This window comes from Thrips palmi, unplaced genomic scaffold (assembly GCF_012932325.1).
Source record: "Thrips palmi isolate BJ-2018 unplaced genomic scaffold, TpBJ-2018v1 HiC_scaffold_12, whole genome shotgun sequence".
In the NCBI taxonomy this organism is placed as follows: Eukaryota; Metazoa; Arthropoda; class Insecta; order Thysanoptera; family Thripidae; genus Thrips; species Thrips palmi.
The window spans coordinates 5,457,914-5,471,610 of NW_023144623.1; the positions used below are offsets into that span (position 1 = coordinate 5,457,914).

Consider the following 13,697-nt stretch of genomic DNA (forward strand, 5'->3'; position numbering starts at 1 on the left):
TTTCCATTGTAAAACACAATTTCACTCAACATAACTCATGTACCATACGTAATATTTATTTCCATCATTTTAAAAGTATTTTACTATCAAATTAGCGGATAAAAAGATCACTTTAAAAATAAAACTTCGATGACGTCGTAGTAATAAAAGTTGGTGCTACTGTTCGTAGTTTGTCTTCTGCTACCAGACAGTATTTTGTTGATGTTGTCGTTGGTAACCAATTGATGAAATTTTGTTTATTAGCAACATTTTTGACGTGCTTTGCACTGATAGCTCCTCTCGGACCCGTCATGGCATCACCCAAACTTTTAAGTCTTGAATTTGAGGTTTTCGGCAGAGTGCAAGGTTTGTTATTCGAGATCAAGCTGTTTCTTTTCAATGGGATAGGTTATGGAAATTTCTAGTGCACTAAATACACTTCACTAATTTCTTATTTAATTTTGTTGTTTCAGGCGTTTTCTTTAGAAAAGTGAGTATAAGCAAAGTAGCTTCTATCAGCCTGGCACTAGTTTCATGAATAATCAATTTGAAAAATATTTGTATTTATTCATTGTAATCGGTGAAGTAATCATTGCAATGCCTCAATTCTTGTGTTGCAGTACACGCAAAAGCAAGGCAAAGAACTTGGTCTTCGAGGGTGGTGTATGAACACGCCACAAGGTAGCGTCCTCGGTCAGCTTGAAGGAGAAGCGTCCCAAGTGGAAAAGATGTAAGTTAGCAGCGAAATTTTAGTTCTGTAATTCATTATAAATATTCTTTTAAACAATGGGGCCTTTTATTAACAGGAAAGTATGGTTGCAACGTACTGGAAGCCCAGAATCAAAGATTGACAAAGCGGAGTTTAGAAATGTTAAGGAAATTGATTCATACACATTTACCTCATTTGATATACGGGGCTAATGTGTGTAGTCAACCTGTACTATGATTCAAATGTGATATAGATTTAAATTTAATCAGAAAGTTTGTTGTACTTTTTTTCACCCCTTACTCCAAAAAGAAATACCAAAAAAATATGAACCATTACATAGTGTGGGCAGATAATCTAAAATTATTGCAGAAGTGGCAATCACTAGTACCAATATGCTAGTATTGTTGACCAATTTTGACTCAAGGTACCTTACTGCATGAACCTTGTCTTTCTTTCAGGAAAAATTGGCTCAGGAAAACTGGAAGTCCTAAATCAAGAATTGACAAAGTGGATTTCAGAGGAGAGAAAACAGTACCAGAGTACTCATTTGTTGACTTTTCTGTCCGCCGTTGAAGATAAGGCACGCATAATTGAACCTTTTTAAATCATTAACTTATGAGTTGCTGAAATGCCCACTTAAATAAGACTGAGATAATGACTGAAAAGAGTGACACTGACTTTCTACATTTAAAATTCCAAAACTGGAATGGCTTGCCATCCATTGTGATAGTGATACAAATTTGCTGTCCTGTCAAGTTTTATGCAAACAATCAATAAAATAAGCAAAACAGTCAATGTGAAAAACGTTACTCTGGCTTCCGCCAACACATAAAAGATAAATCCCTTTATTGCCACGCGTGCTTCGCAATTAAATATACCAAGATCACCCGGAGGGTAGGCAACCCAACGTGCTCGGCGCCCGCCGGCAGGCAACCCAACGTACACGCTATGGGTGCGCGCTCGTGGTTTACTGGTTCACTCTTGACGCACTCCGCACACGAACGGCCCCGGTCCGATTCCGGAGGGTCGTCTCGTCGCTCTGTCTCTCTCGCACCCCTGGGGAACGGGAGGCTGCATGAGTGCGACAGAGACAGAGCGACGGGACGACTCTTCGGAGTCGGTCTGCTTCCGCGGCGCACAGGTGTGCCGGTTAGGGCGTCCCTGCACGCCGTTTCCGAACGGCCGTCGCTGTCTCTCTCGCACTCACGGGGCGTCCCGTAGGGGTGCGAGAGAGACAGCGCAGGGCGACGGCACGCGGCCTAGGCTAGGCCCAAGTGGCAGCCACGCGCGGCGCGGCTCGGCGCGGTCGAATGTCGAATCGGATCGAATGGAACTGGTCGGATACTAATTACACGCAGACACATGTACACATGTGGCTGCGGCAGATGCACGTCCACGGCCCCACGGCGGAGGCGTGGCGCGGCGGCCGCCGATACTCCGCACTCCCCGCACTCGAGTGCTCGTCGCTGGTGGAGGCAGCCGCGACCGCCGCGACGGACATGGACAAGACCCCCAGCAGCGCGGACGAGGAGGCGGCGCTCACCGATCAGGTCAGTGAGCAGACTGATTCCGAGAGTCCTTTTCGTCGCCCTGTCTCTCGCGCACTCGCGGGGCGTCCCGTTTGGGTGCGAGAGAGACAGAGCGACGAAAACGACTCTTGGAGACAGTTTGCTGTCAGATCGAGTGCGGACAGCGGCGGGCTAATTCAGCAAATCTGTCAGCGATAGCTGGCCGCAGCCCGACTGAAGCCGTCCCTCGCGTAGCAGTGTGGCAGTACAGGACAGCAAAGAGGCGGCCAGCCGTCGCTGACTGATTCGCTAGATCATCCCGCGGGCTGCTTGGGGGTGTCTATCCTGCGTGGTGTGACGACACGACAGGAGAGAGGACATGATTTCGAACGAACAGTGCTTCCGCTCCTCAATCTCTCCTCACACTAAAGGGGCGTCCCGTGGGGACGCGAGAGAGATGCAGAGCGACGAAGCACAGTTTTCTCTCTCTCTCGCACTCATGGGGCGTCGCTTAGGGCCTGTAGGGGTGCGAGAGAGACAGCGACGAAACGATCCTTCGGCTTGCTGGACGGCCGGTGGACGGTGTCCGCACGCCTGCGACTCCTTGGCTTAGGCAGCTCACATCACTTCCGCGGCTGGTGGGATGCCTGCCTGCGGGCTGATTGCGAGCACTGCTTGTCTCTCTCCCACCCTTGCGGCACGCCCCGTGAGTGCGAGAGAGACAGAGCGACGAAAAGGACTCTCGGAATCAGTCTGCTGCACCGCGGGCCCGCGGTGCGCGAAGGGGGCAAGAGGGAAGGCCGGGGAGGGGGGACACGCTGGACACCACAAAGGATTTGCGGGGGAGGGGTACAGGTGCAGCGTAAAACACCGGCTGAAGGTCGCGAGCTCGGTCGCGAGCGGCAAGGCCGCGGTGCCGCGGTGTGGCGGCAAAGGCTGCGGCGAGCTGGCCAAAGCGCTGCGCTCCTCGCGGAGTCCTGGTGGAGTCCTGGCGGAGTCCGCGGAGCAGTAGAGGGGATCGGATTGAGGAGCAGGGAGCAGACAACGGGGCACACTGTGGGCCAGCAGTGCTCCAGCGGCGGCCCAACTGGCAGGCCCACCGCGACGTCGCGGCGAGCGTGTCCACGACACTGCCGCGTAGAGATCGAAATCCAACTTGGAACGCGCCGTGCGAACCGACAGCCGATTCCGGCATGACGCGTCGACAACGACAACGACGAGAAACTCGGTGATTCCTCCTCGCGTCCTGCCGCCATGGTGAGGACAGCGCTCCGTCTCTCTCGCACCCTCACGGGCCGCCCCGTGAGTGCGACGGAGACAGAGCGACCAAACGCCCTCCTCCTTTTTCCACGTTTCGCTTTCATTGGCAAGGAGACGACGCGCGTGGAGGAGATGGCGATGCCGGAGGAGACAGGCCGAAAGGTCAATAGACCAGTCCAGTCCAGCTGCTGGAGGCTGGAGCGGCCTTCCAGCACACTGATTGATACCGACACTCCTTTTCGTCGCTCCGTCTCTCTCGCACCTGTACGGGACACCCCAGGAGTGTGACAGAGACAGAGCGACGAGAACGACTCTCGGAATCAGTCCGCTGCTCGTCGCGTCGCCACGGTAACCCGGACCCGCAAACGGATCTTCAGCTCCAAATGTATACAATCAAGTTGTAGAGGTCGACCACGGCAGTGTAGTGCCTGGCCGGCCTGGCCGGCGAGGTTCGCGTGCCGCCAGTGTGCCGCGCGTCCTGACTGTCATTGTCGGTGACTTTGGTTGGTCCTTCCCCGTCCCCGTCCAGTGGCGGCCGGCCAATCCGAGCATGCGCGCCGCTTGGGCTGGCGTAGCGTCGCGTAGTTGACTTCCCGTATTTCGGCCGTTTGTTGTACGTAGTGTGACTGCAGAGGTCGCGCGGCTAGAGAGGGTCCCTAGCGCGTACCGTTCCGTAAACACGCGACTCGCACTCGACGCGGCGCCGCCTGCGGCCCGATTCCGAAGAGTGGTTTTCGCCGCTCTGTCTCTGTCGCACTCACGGCGCGTTCCGGCCGAGTGCGAGAGAGACAGAGCGACGAAAACGACTGTTCGGCATCGCCCCCGGCTGGCGCGGTGCCATCCCACCAACCTGTCCTACACCGCGGGCAGCATTCGCCGCTTCGACTTCACAAGGGCCTGTCTCTAATAGGAATGGGGAGGGGGAGGGAGAAGGGGAGGGAGTGACTCGACCACGCCGCCGTGCACGCCGGCGGCCGGCGCGTTGAGCGCGTTGAGCGGCCCGGTGGCGGGGCGGGGCGGGGACGGCACCGCGCACCGCACCGCGCCACACGCGCCCCATCAGTTAGTAGAGGCCGAGTCCGAGCATCGGCTGCCCGCGGCCCGCCACGCCCCGCCAAGCCCGCCGAACCGCCGCCGCCATGTGGCGGTGACCACCGCGACGACGGCGACCGCGGTGACAGCACGCCCCGGCCGATAGCAGCGATGCCCGCCGTGCCCGCCGTCGCGGTCCTGTAGCGCAGCCTGTAGTGCAGCCGGCACCACAGCCTGCAGTGCAGCGTCCCGCCCAGAGGCCATGGCCACCTCCAGGTCCACGTCGTGGGAGGGCCGCGGCTGGGACGGCCTCCCGATGCCCGCCAACGGCAACGTGCTCAATAACACCGTGAGTGTTCCGCCCCCGAACCGGCCCCGTCATGCCGTGCGACATCCATAGCCCACAGTGGGCCAGAAGACCGGCGCCGGCGGCCAAAACGCCAGAGTCGCTGAGCAGGACTCGAACCGAACGTGTGACCCCACCAATGGATTCCTCGTTCGGAGAGCAATCCATTGGTGGGGTCACGCGTTCGGTTCGATTCCCACTCAGCAACTCTGCAGCTCAACACGCGTCCGGCATTTCGACCGCCTCCACCGGCCTTCTGGCCCACTCCCACTGTGCTTGTACCAGCCGGCCGCGCCGGCCGTTCGAAATCTCGCGCCGCCTCCCTCCGCGTCGTCAACGTCCACCGCGTCACCGAAGTGGCGGCGCAGCGTGCAGCACGGATGTCTCGGGTCAGCGGGCGCGTTCGGCACTCCGCGTTCTGCGCCGGCTTTCGCGATAAGTGTTATCGGCCACGGTTTGTGGGCATCACGGACCGGCTCTTTATTGTGGCGCGTCCGAGGCGACGACCGTCGTCTTCGACCCAGAGTCGTTTCCGTGGCTCTGTCTCTCTCGCACCGACACGGGACGCTCCACGAGTGCGAGAGAGACAGAGCGACGACTCTCGGAATCAGTCTGCTGCCGGGAAGCTGCCGGTGCAGCGCGCTCCGTGACGCTGAGAGCCCTGCAATCCTCGAAGCGGCATCGCGAATGAGCTGTTTTCTGTTTGCATCACTGTTGGGGTTGTCCCTGTCGCGCGTGTTTGCGTCGCGGAGTTCCGCGAAGCTGCACTCCTCAATCCTACGACCTGACGGCTGCCGCGCTGCCGCCTCCGAGACAGCCGATTGTTGTCCGAGCCTCTGTGATGCTGATGCACTGATAAGCGCGGCTGCGTCCGAACCGAGTCCGAACGACCCACTGGGTCATCGGACGCGAGGGGCGCGGGAGCGGCATCCATGACGGCGTCCATGACGGGGCCGAGGTGCGTGCTGCCGAGCGATTCGCGCCGTCTCTCTCGCACTCATGGCGCGTCCCGCAGAGGCGCGAGAGAGACAGAGCGACGAACCGCGGTTCGGAAAATGGGTCTCGGCGGCGTGCCTCTAGACGGAGTCATGAGTGATCAGTGGCAGGCCGACGGCGCTGACGGCGAGGGAGCGGCGACCGCGCTGGCGCCCAGTCCCGGACCCGAGTCCCGTTCGCGGAAGTAAGCCGGTCGCGTCTCGCGTCCAGCAGACTGATTCCGAGAGTCGTTTTCGTCGCTCTGTCTCTCTCGCACTCATCGGGCGTCCCTTATAGGTGCAAGAGAGACAGAGCGACGAAAACGACTCTCGGAATCAGTCTGCAGTGTCGTCGCCGAGGTCGCTTAGCGCGCGGGCATCGCACGGGGACGCCTCGGACCGGAGTCGCTTTCACGCGCCAACACCGTCGCGTTACCGCCACGCCTTCTTGCACCGTGGCGCCAACCCGGCAGGCTCATTCCGTCGCCCTGTCTCTCTCGCACTCACGGGGCGTCCCGCAAGGGTGCGAGAGAGACAGAGCGACGAGCAGCGCTCGGAATCAGCCTGCGTCGCCCGCCCGCTAATTATGATTACTGAATGCGGTGGAGCGCCGGCGGCGTGGGCGCCACACTCGGTGCGAGCGCCGCAGACTGATTCCGAGAGCCGTTTTCGTCGCTCTGTCTCTCTCGCACCCTTACGAGGCGCCCCATGAGTGCGAGAGAGACAGAGCGATGAATACGACTTGTCTGCCAGAGCCTGCGATCGGGTGGGTAAGGCGGCCGCTGGCTACCCGGCCGGCCGCGCCTGAGTTGACTTGCCTACCCGGCCGCCGGCAGCGCAGACCCAGACCCAGACCCACCCGCTGTTGAGGTGGCCGGGTAACGCGCTACCCGCCACGGGTGCCTAGACCCAGCGTGCCGACGACGGCTCGACCCGAGCCAACGCGGCCGGCTGCCGTCGCCGGCGAGGCCGGTGGCAGTCAGCGAGCCGCCAGTCGACACAGCTGTCTCTCTCTCACTCGTTGGCTGCTTATGGGAGTGAGAGAGCAAGATGCCACTCGCCTGACGCCTGCCAGTCGCTTGGCGCGGCTGCGGCTAGGTTTGTCTCGCCGTCGGCGCTGTGGCTCGTCGAGCGGGCGCTGGTCGCCGCCGCTGGCCGCTACGAGTCTGTGTCAGTCTAGGTCCGGCCGGCCAGCGCCGACTGAACCTGTGCTGGCACCGGGTAAGAGCGCTCACCCGGCCGAGGACGGTGGGTGAGAACCCGGCAGCTTACCCACCCGATCGCAGGCTCTGTTGTCTGCTGGCGGATCGGGAGGGGTGGTGCAAGCCCGGCAGCATGCCGGCAGCGCTGCAACAGGCAAGGCAGCCGCGCGTTTCGACGTCGAGGCACAGTAGCCTGGTTTGGCACTGCGCTTTCGTCGCTCTGTCTCTCTCGCACTCATGGGGCGTGCACTGTAGGTGTGTGCGTGAGAGTGCGAAAGAGCGAGAAAACGCTGTGCGGAGTAGACGGGACGCACAGTGGGCCAGAAGACCGGTGGAGGCGACCAAAACTCTAGACGTGTTTTGAGCTCCAGAGTCGCTAAATGGGACTCGAACCGAGCGTGTGACCCCACCAATGGATTCCTCGTTCGGAGAGCAATCCATTGGTGGGGTCACACGTTCGGTTCGAGGCCTATTTGGCGACTCTGGAGCTCAAAACGCGTTGGTAGTTTTGGCCGCCTCCACTGGACTTCTGGCCCACTGTGGGACGCCTGGGTTTCTGCGATAGGCAACCCGCCGCGCCGCCGCTCGCTGCGGGTCTGCCTGCTGCCCGGGCGCTTCGGCGCCTCGGCGCTCCAGGCGGAGCCGCGCCTCCAGCCGATTCGACGCTCTGTCTCTCTCGCACTAATGGGGCACTCCATAAGGGTGCGAGAGAGACAGAGCGAAGAACCGCTCTTCTGAACCGCTCGACTGCAACCTGCTCACGGGAGTGGTCCTGGTTCTGCCGGAGCGGGCCTGGATGCCAGCAAGCTGAGTCCGAAACGGAGGTTCGTCGCTCTGTCTCTCTCGCACGCACGGCGCGCGCCGTTCGGGCGCGAGGGAGACAGAGGAGCGGTTCGGAGTGAGCCAGGCAGGCCGCTTGGCGTGGGGCCGTGGGGCAACGGGTTGCGCAACCTTTACGTTAGCTCGATGGAGCACGGCGGGCAAGGTGCCTCGCACAGTGTGCCGGCAGGGCAGGCAGTACAGCCCGGTCCAGGAGCCGCGCTGGGAGGCTGGGACTCTGGGACGCGATCCCGATGGACCCGCGTGGCCCGCTGAGCTTGTGTTGCGCCAGGCCTGGCCTCTAGGCCTGGACACCCCAGCTGGAGGGGTTACGATTGCACGCTCGGTGGGTGCCCCTTGGATCGCCTGGATCAAAACGCGCGCGAAAACGTCACTTTGGGACTTGCCAAGCAGTGAAAGTGGGTCGTGTGGACACGGCCAATGTACCCGAACGCTCGCACGTGCGGTGCGTCGTCGGTGGGGCGCACAGTGGGCCAGAAGGCCGGTGGAGGCGGCCAAAACTCTAGACGCGTTTTGAGCTCCAGAGTCGCTAAATGGAACTCGAACCGAACGTGTGACCCCACCAATGGCTTCCTCGTTCGGAGAGCAATCCATTGCGTGAGTGCGAGAGAGGCAGAGAGACGGTAGATAGCCCCACTAACCCTTGGACACCTGTTGCAGATGGACAACGCAGCCTTTGAGCGCGACGCCAACGGGGCAAGCCAAGCGAGCCAGTTCGGCGCGGCCACCACCGTGGAGATGGGCGAGTTCGGCGCCGTGCCGCTGCCGGCGGTCCCCGGCAGCCGGACGTCGCCGTCGTACGCGGCGCGCGCGGCCTCGGGGGCGCCGCTGTGCAAGCCGGACCTGTGCCGCGCCATGGGCGCCATGGCGCCGGGCCTGGCCAAGTCCCCCGGCCTGCGGCCCAACCCCTGGCACCGCAACAAGACCATCCTCCTGGTGGCCACCATCGCGGGGCTCGTCATCTGGGCCGTGGCCTACTTCGCGCTGCAGAAGACCGGCATCTTATAGCGCCCCGACTCCCGCACTGCGCGCGGCACTCCACTGTTATGTGTGTTTCAGTGCGTCCATATACTCTAACCACCGCCCCCGGACTGTGTCCTTGTTGTGAGAGTTTCTGTCACGACGGAAGAACAGATTCTGTGATTTTTGTAAGAGGCTTGTGACAATACTATTTCTTCCTTTTTATGTACACAATCGGGTTTTCCTCTGAATAATGGCCCTCAACTTGTTAAGTGCCATTAAGAGCTTGTCGCTCAAATGTGTCTGTGTATTATTTAGTGTATTGAGTGCGCAGAAAGTCCTTCTATTTCCTTCTCTTTTTTTGCCACCACTGCACGCTGCGTGCACACTGCGTGTCCTTCGAGGAACGTGATGGGTGTCAATTTGACTTTGACCGTTGTCGACCATGCATCGTCTGCGCGATCGTCTGCCTGGACGCTTTCCAAGTTCCAAAATGTGATATGTGATGACTGATTGAATAAACTTATGATACAACCGTGACTATTTTCTCAATTTTATTTCCTACGAATCACTACTTAGATTTGTCTCTTCACGACTTCCTCCAAAGACCGTTCACCGAAGTCGTTTGAAAATGGCGCCCTCCCGTCCAAAGCCATATGGATCTCTTCCCGTTTCTTGTGGGTCGAGGGGGCCGTGACAGACAAGTCACAACACGCGAGGGAAACTGTTCAAAATGGAGTGTTAGGAACACGTTCAAAGTTGTGTAGATTTTCAGTGTTATTGAATGAAAGGTTTCTGCTTCGGTCGCTCCCAGTTGCGTACTTACTTCAGCCGCGTAAGGATTGTGAAGGTTGTGTGAGGCGTCTCGAGAGTTATTTTGAAAGTGACGCATAAAGGCAGTGGGGCCGTTGGAAGTTCGTTACTTTCGAATCAGTTCATTGTTCCTTCAAAATGTAAGTACTGTACTGCCTTGATTTTGTTACGCACTGAACAAATATGGCATGATTTTGAATGTGGTTCCCCATGTTTCGCCGTAACCAAATGGCGAATCTTCATCTGAGAGGCCTGTTTCTGAATTCATTGAGAGAGCAGCTTCTCTGTTACAGCAATGTTGTTTTCTGTGTCAAGTTCTCCAATCAGATTTATTAATTAGTGTCGATTTTAATTCTCTAGATTGTTGACACACAACCAAACACTATGGAAAGATTTACATCAGTGCCTGGGTCGCCTATGACTGACACACCAATATGTGACAGTGACGAAGAAGTGTTTTTTGGACCTGTGACTACTAAGGAACTTAACAAAGCCTCCCAATTAAAACGGCGAACGCAGTTTTATTTCCCAACATTTAACTGGAAACCAAGGTAAAATTTATCCTTTTTTTTGATGAGCGAAGACTTTCTGCTGTTCTCTAGCATTGTTTTATTTTTCTGTATCGTAGCACTCCCCTTAACAATGCAGCCAATTCAATTGATGATAAAGGTATTCTTTTCTTATTTAGATGAATACTGTTACTAGTTTTTTGCTCTGTATTAATCTCATTTATGCAATTACAGAGAGTGGTACTAAAACTACATCATCAGATACAACAGATCGGGCCAATTTGTCACTTTCTGCTGATTCTTTGGAGACTGAAAGTTTTGTCACAATTTCTGACAGGCCAGAAGATAGTTCGAAAGGAGAATTTTGCTCAGCACTTTCTGGAAATACGTCAAACTCTCAACCTTCTCTGAATGAAGCCAACTTTTATTCGAAGTTTTCTGAGGACAGTTTAGAGTCTGACAAGCCTGTTGGCCTTGACAATACTGCACCAGAAAGCATACCTAGGATGAACTCTCACACCCCTCGGAAAGCATCCTCCTTTTTTTCCAACATGTCTGAAGACAGTCTTGAAAATACGGAGCATGCAATGAATGTTGCTCGACTTCATTCTGGACTCTCAGGAAATACCTGGAATAATTCTGAAGATCTATCACAAGAAGCACAAACATCTAATGAAAATATAGAGAGTAAGAATGTCTCTAATTTGAATGAGACTCAATCGGGGTCAGAGAGTGGCTTTAATAATGACTCGCTGCTGAGTACACCCAAGGTTGGTGCCAATGGCCAACTGCTGAAACCAGGTTGCATTGAGTCTAAGTCAAATAAAGCGCTTACTTCCACATACGAAGTTTTGCCAGAGATTGAGGATAATGAGACTTACACAATTGATGATGACTCGTGCGAAGTTATCGAGCCAGCTGCTTCTACCAATATTAATTTATCGGATGAAGTGCCTGTGGACAAAGATGGAGGCTTCCTCTCAATTTTGTCTGAAGCTGCCTTGTATCATGCTTCACAGCTTAAAGAAAATGAAAATGTGCCCTTTCATGGTGCGGAAGATTCTACCTCTACAACACAGTCCCTTGAAGATCGCTTTAAAATGTTTGGCATTGGTGCTAACGATCTTGAGGATCAGCAGCTTTCAAATTCTATCATGTATACGACTGGAAGGGAGAGCAATGTCCTCTCTTCTGAAACTGAATCTAATACTTACTACACTGGCTTAAATAGTGGTCCTGGTAGCTCCTTCAGTTCTGAGGAGCATTATAATAAACAATCTGTGGAAAATCTAGGGAACTGTGGTGCTTCATACTCTCAGTATGAGGAAGAGTCCACAGAATGTAGAGAAAGCAGTGTGGTAAATGTGACGAGTGGGAGTGAAAGTACATCAAGCAAGATGCAATATTCAAATGTACTCAACCAGCCCATTTCTAACGGTACTTTAGGGAGTGCTGGTAGTACTTTTGAAAGTTCCAATCATGAGAACTCCTCATCCAATGAAGTTCATCCTTGTAGTGAGAATGAGGGTGAGGCAATGGAACATACAGATAGTTATGATAATGAAAGCTCTGAGATATCTGGTGTGTGCAGGTTGAATTCAGTTTCTGAAAACCAGAGTAACTCTTCAATTCAGTCTTGTCATGATGAGGATGTGTTGACTAATGACTCTGACGTCTCATCTTATGCGGGAGAGTTGAATGACACTCTTGAGGAGTATGAAATGATGATGCGTTACGGTGTGGAATATATCCTTGGCCGTAGAGGCAACAAGAAAGGTAAAAATGCTGAAAAGGATGAGGAAAATCCCACAGTGTCTCCATCTCCTCTTGAACAGAATGTGTCTCCTTTGCATAAGGCTCCCTTGATGCCAAAGACTGTGAGTTCACCCCATACTCATCAACAGAACTCAAGTGCGAGTTCATCTGAGTACCATGACGCAGTGGATGTGTCTCCAAGGCTGAAACAGACAAGTTCTTGCAGAACAAATGACCATAAGGGTATCTCTCCTTTGCACAAGCAGCTTTTCAAACATACACCCCAGAAAAATGTCAAGAACATGCAGGGTGTCTCTACCAAGGGAAGCTCTAACAAGCTCCCATCAAAGCTCCCTCGTGTAGCCTCTATGACCCCTACAAAACTGGTTCCCATGACATCTCCTCAGACCCCCAAGCAATTTGTTCGTCCTATGACATCGTCTTCAGAAAGTAAGATCACTTCCAAATATCAGAGGCCAGTAACACCTAGTTCAGAACCTAAGATTGGTTTCTTCAAAAAGCCAGTGGCCCCAGTTGCAGGTGGAAGTCGCATACCCAAAAACTTTACCTCAAAACCTAATAACAAGGTGTGAATGTGGATCAGAAAATCGCGTTTTTGACAGGTGATGGTGTTAGTGGTCTTAATGTCTTCTCCGCATTTCAGGTATTGGAGAATATTCAGAGTCCTGTCGGTGCTTACATTCACAACAGCCCCTCACCGGTACTTGTTACAAACATTAAAGGCAAGTGCTCAGACCGATCTGGGTTTGAAAAAGAAATGCATGCCCGTGCATTATGGCGGGCTGGTGAGGTGAAATCATCAATTCCAAAACCAACAAGTTCTCAGGTATGTTCACTGTGCATAAAAAAACTCTTAGAACTTACAAAATAAAATGCATCCTGTCTTTTTTCTGCTGTGTACTATTTGTAGGTATCAAACATGGAAAACATAAATCCCAACATTGGCTGTGGTCTTCCACCAGTCAAATATACGAAGGCACCATGCGTCAAATTGGTTCGTGTTTCTTTGTCCTTGTAATTTAACATTTTAGGCTACAATCGCGGGACTCGAAAAATTTGTCTTGAACTGAACATATTTACAGGATGAGGCAACAAAGCTCCCAGTTCCCAAGGGTGGAGAAAAAATTAGTAAACTTATGGATGCCCCTGCTCCACAAGTTATTAAACATGAGGGTGAGCTCTCTGTATTCATGCTGTTTTCTGCTCCATTTCATTCTATAAACAATCACAAAATATCTAATGAAACCAATGGTTATTAACAGGTCGTGTTCGCGTGAACTGTGGAAGTCCCCAGCTGGCAGCCAGAATGCATTCTATGGCAGATACATTTGATGATAGTTTGATTGATGTGCATTCAGTGTCTGGTGACATATCTGTCTGTGTGAGCCAAGATGCTTGCCGTACAAATACTTTAGGGCATCATTAATTAATTTTTGCCATCAATTCCATATGTACATAAAAAATATATTCTTGACATGTGTCACAGATTTCACTAACAATCAACCATTGCTAGATTGCCTTGATTTATGTAAAAAGCTAGAGATACATATTCCTGCCAGCATAATGGTTAAATCAGGACTACATATCTTGTAGGCCTCCTTTAGTCTAATATCTTTAATCCCACTTCATGGTATTTCAGGTCTATCTGTCAACTACTAGTGTAGTGTATTTCATTATATTGGCAGTTTTCTGTCAGCCTTCTGTTGTCTATGCAAGTGAGTTCCTTTGCTTATAATCAATATGATGTGTGTACAAAGTTTTAATAATTTGAATGTAACTTGCAAAGCTT

The 13,697-nt window shown here is 53.7% G+C and overlaps 3 protein-coding genes across 6 annotated transcripts; all 3 read left to right on the forward strand.

Moving 5' to 3' along the window:
* Positions 1–185: 185 nt before the first annotated feature.
* On the forward strand, positions 186–1,483 carry LOC117640052 (acylphosphatase-1-like). Of its 2 annotated transcripts, none has more exons than XM_034376271.1 (4): positions 186–345; positions 453–469; positions 600–709; positions 1,147–1,483. In XM_034376271.1, exons 1-4 carry the CDS (start codon positions 225–227, stop codon positions 1,259–1,261), a joined length of 363 nt encoding a protein of 120 aa, XP_034232162.1. In that variant the 5' UTR covers positions 186–224; the 3' UTR covers positions 1,262–1,483. The 2 variants fall into 2 exon arrangements, with proteins under 2 accessions (XP_034232162.1, XP_034232161.1); XM_034376270.1 differs by lacking the exon at positions 1,147–1,483 and adding an exon at positions 786–963.
* Positions 1,484–2,075: 592 nt separating this feature from the next.
* LOC117640235 lies at positions 2,076–9,350 on the forward strand. Of its 3 annotated transcripts, none has more exons than XM_034376571.1 (2): positions 2,076–2,238; positions 8,511–9,350. In XM_034376571.1, the coding sequence occupies exons 1-2, from the start codon at positions 2,188–2,190 to the stop codon at positions 8,856–8,858; spliced, it is 399 nt and encodes a 132-aa protein (XP_034232462.1). In that variant the 5' UTR covers positions 2,076–2,187; the 3' UTR covers positions 8,859–9,350. The 3 variants fall into 3 exon arrangements, with proteins under 3 accessions (XP_034232462.1, XP_034232464.1, XP_034232463.1); XM_034376573.1 differs by lacking the exon at positions 2,076–2,238 and adding an exon at positions 3,252–3,453; XM_034376572.1 differs by lacking the exon at positions 2,076–2,238 and adding an exon at positions 4,582–4,837.
* Positions 9,351–9,490: 140 nt separating this feature from the next.
* Positions 9,491–13,693, forward strand: LOC117640230. The gene is made up of 8 exons (XM_034376563.1): positions 9,491–9,763; positions 9,984–10,174; positions 10,252–10,292; positions 10,367–12,474; positions 12,552–12,734; positions 12,819–12,902; positions 12,991–13,081; positions 13,171–13,693. The coding sequence occupies exons 2-8, from the start codon at positions 10,008–10,010 to the stop codon at positions 13,332–13,334; spliced, it is 2,838 nt and encodes a 945-aa protein (XP_034232454.1). The 5' UTR covers positions 9,491–9,763; positions 9,984–10,007; the 3' UTR covers positions 13,335–13,693.
* Positions 13,694–13,697: the final 4 nt, after the last annotated feature.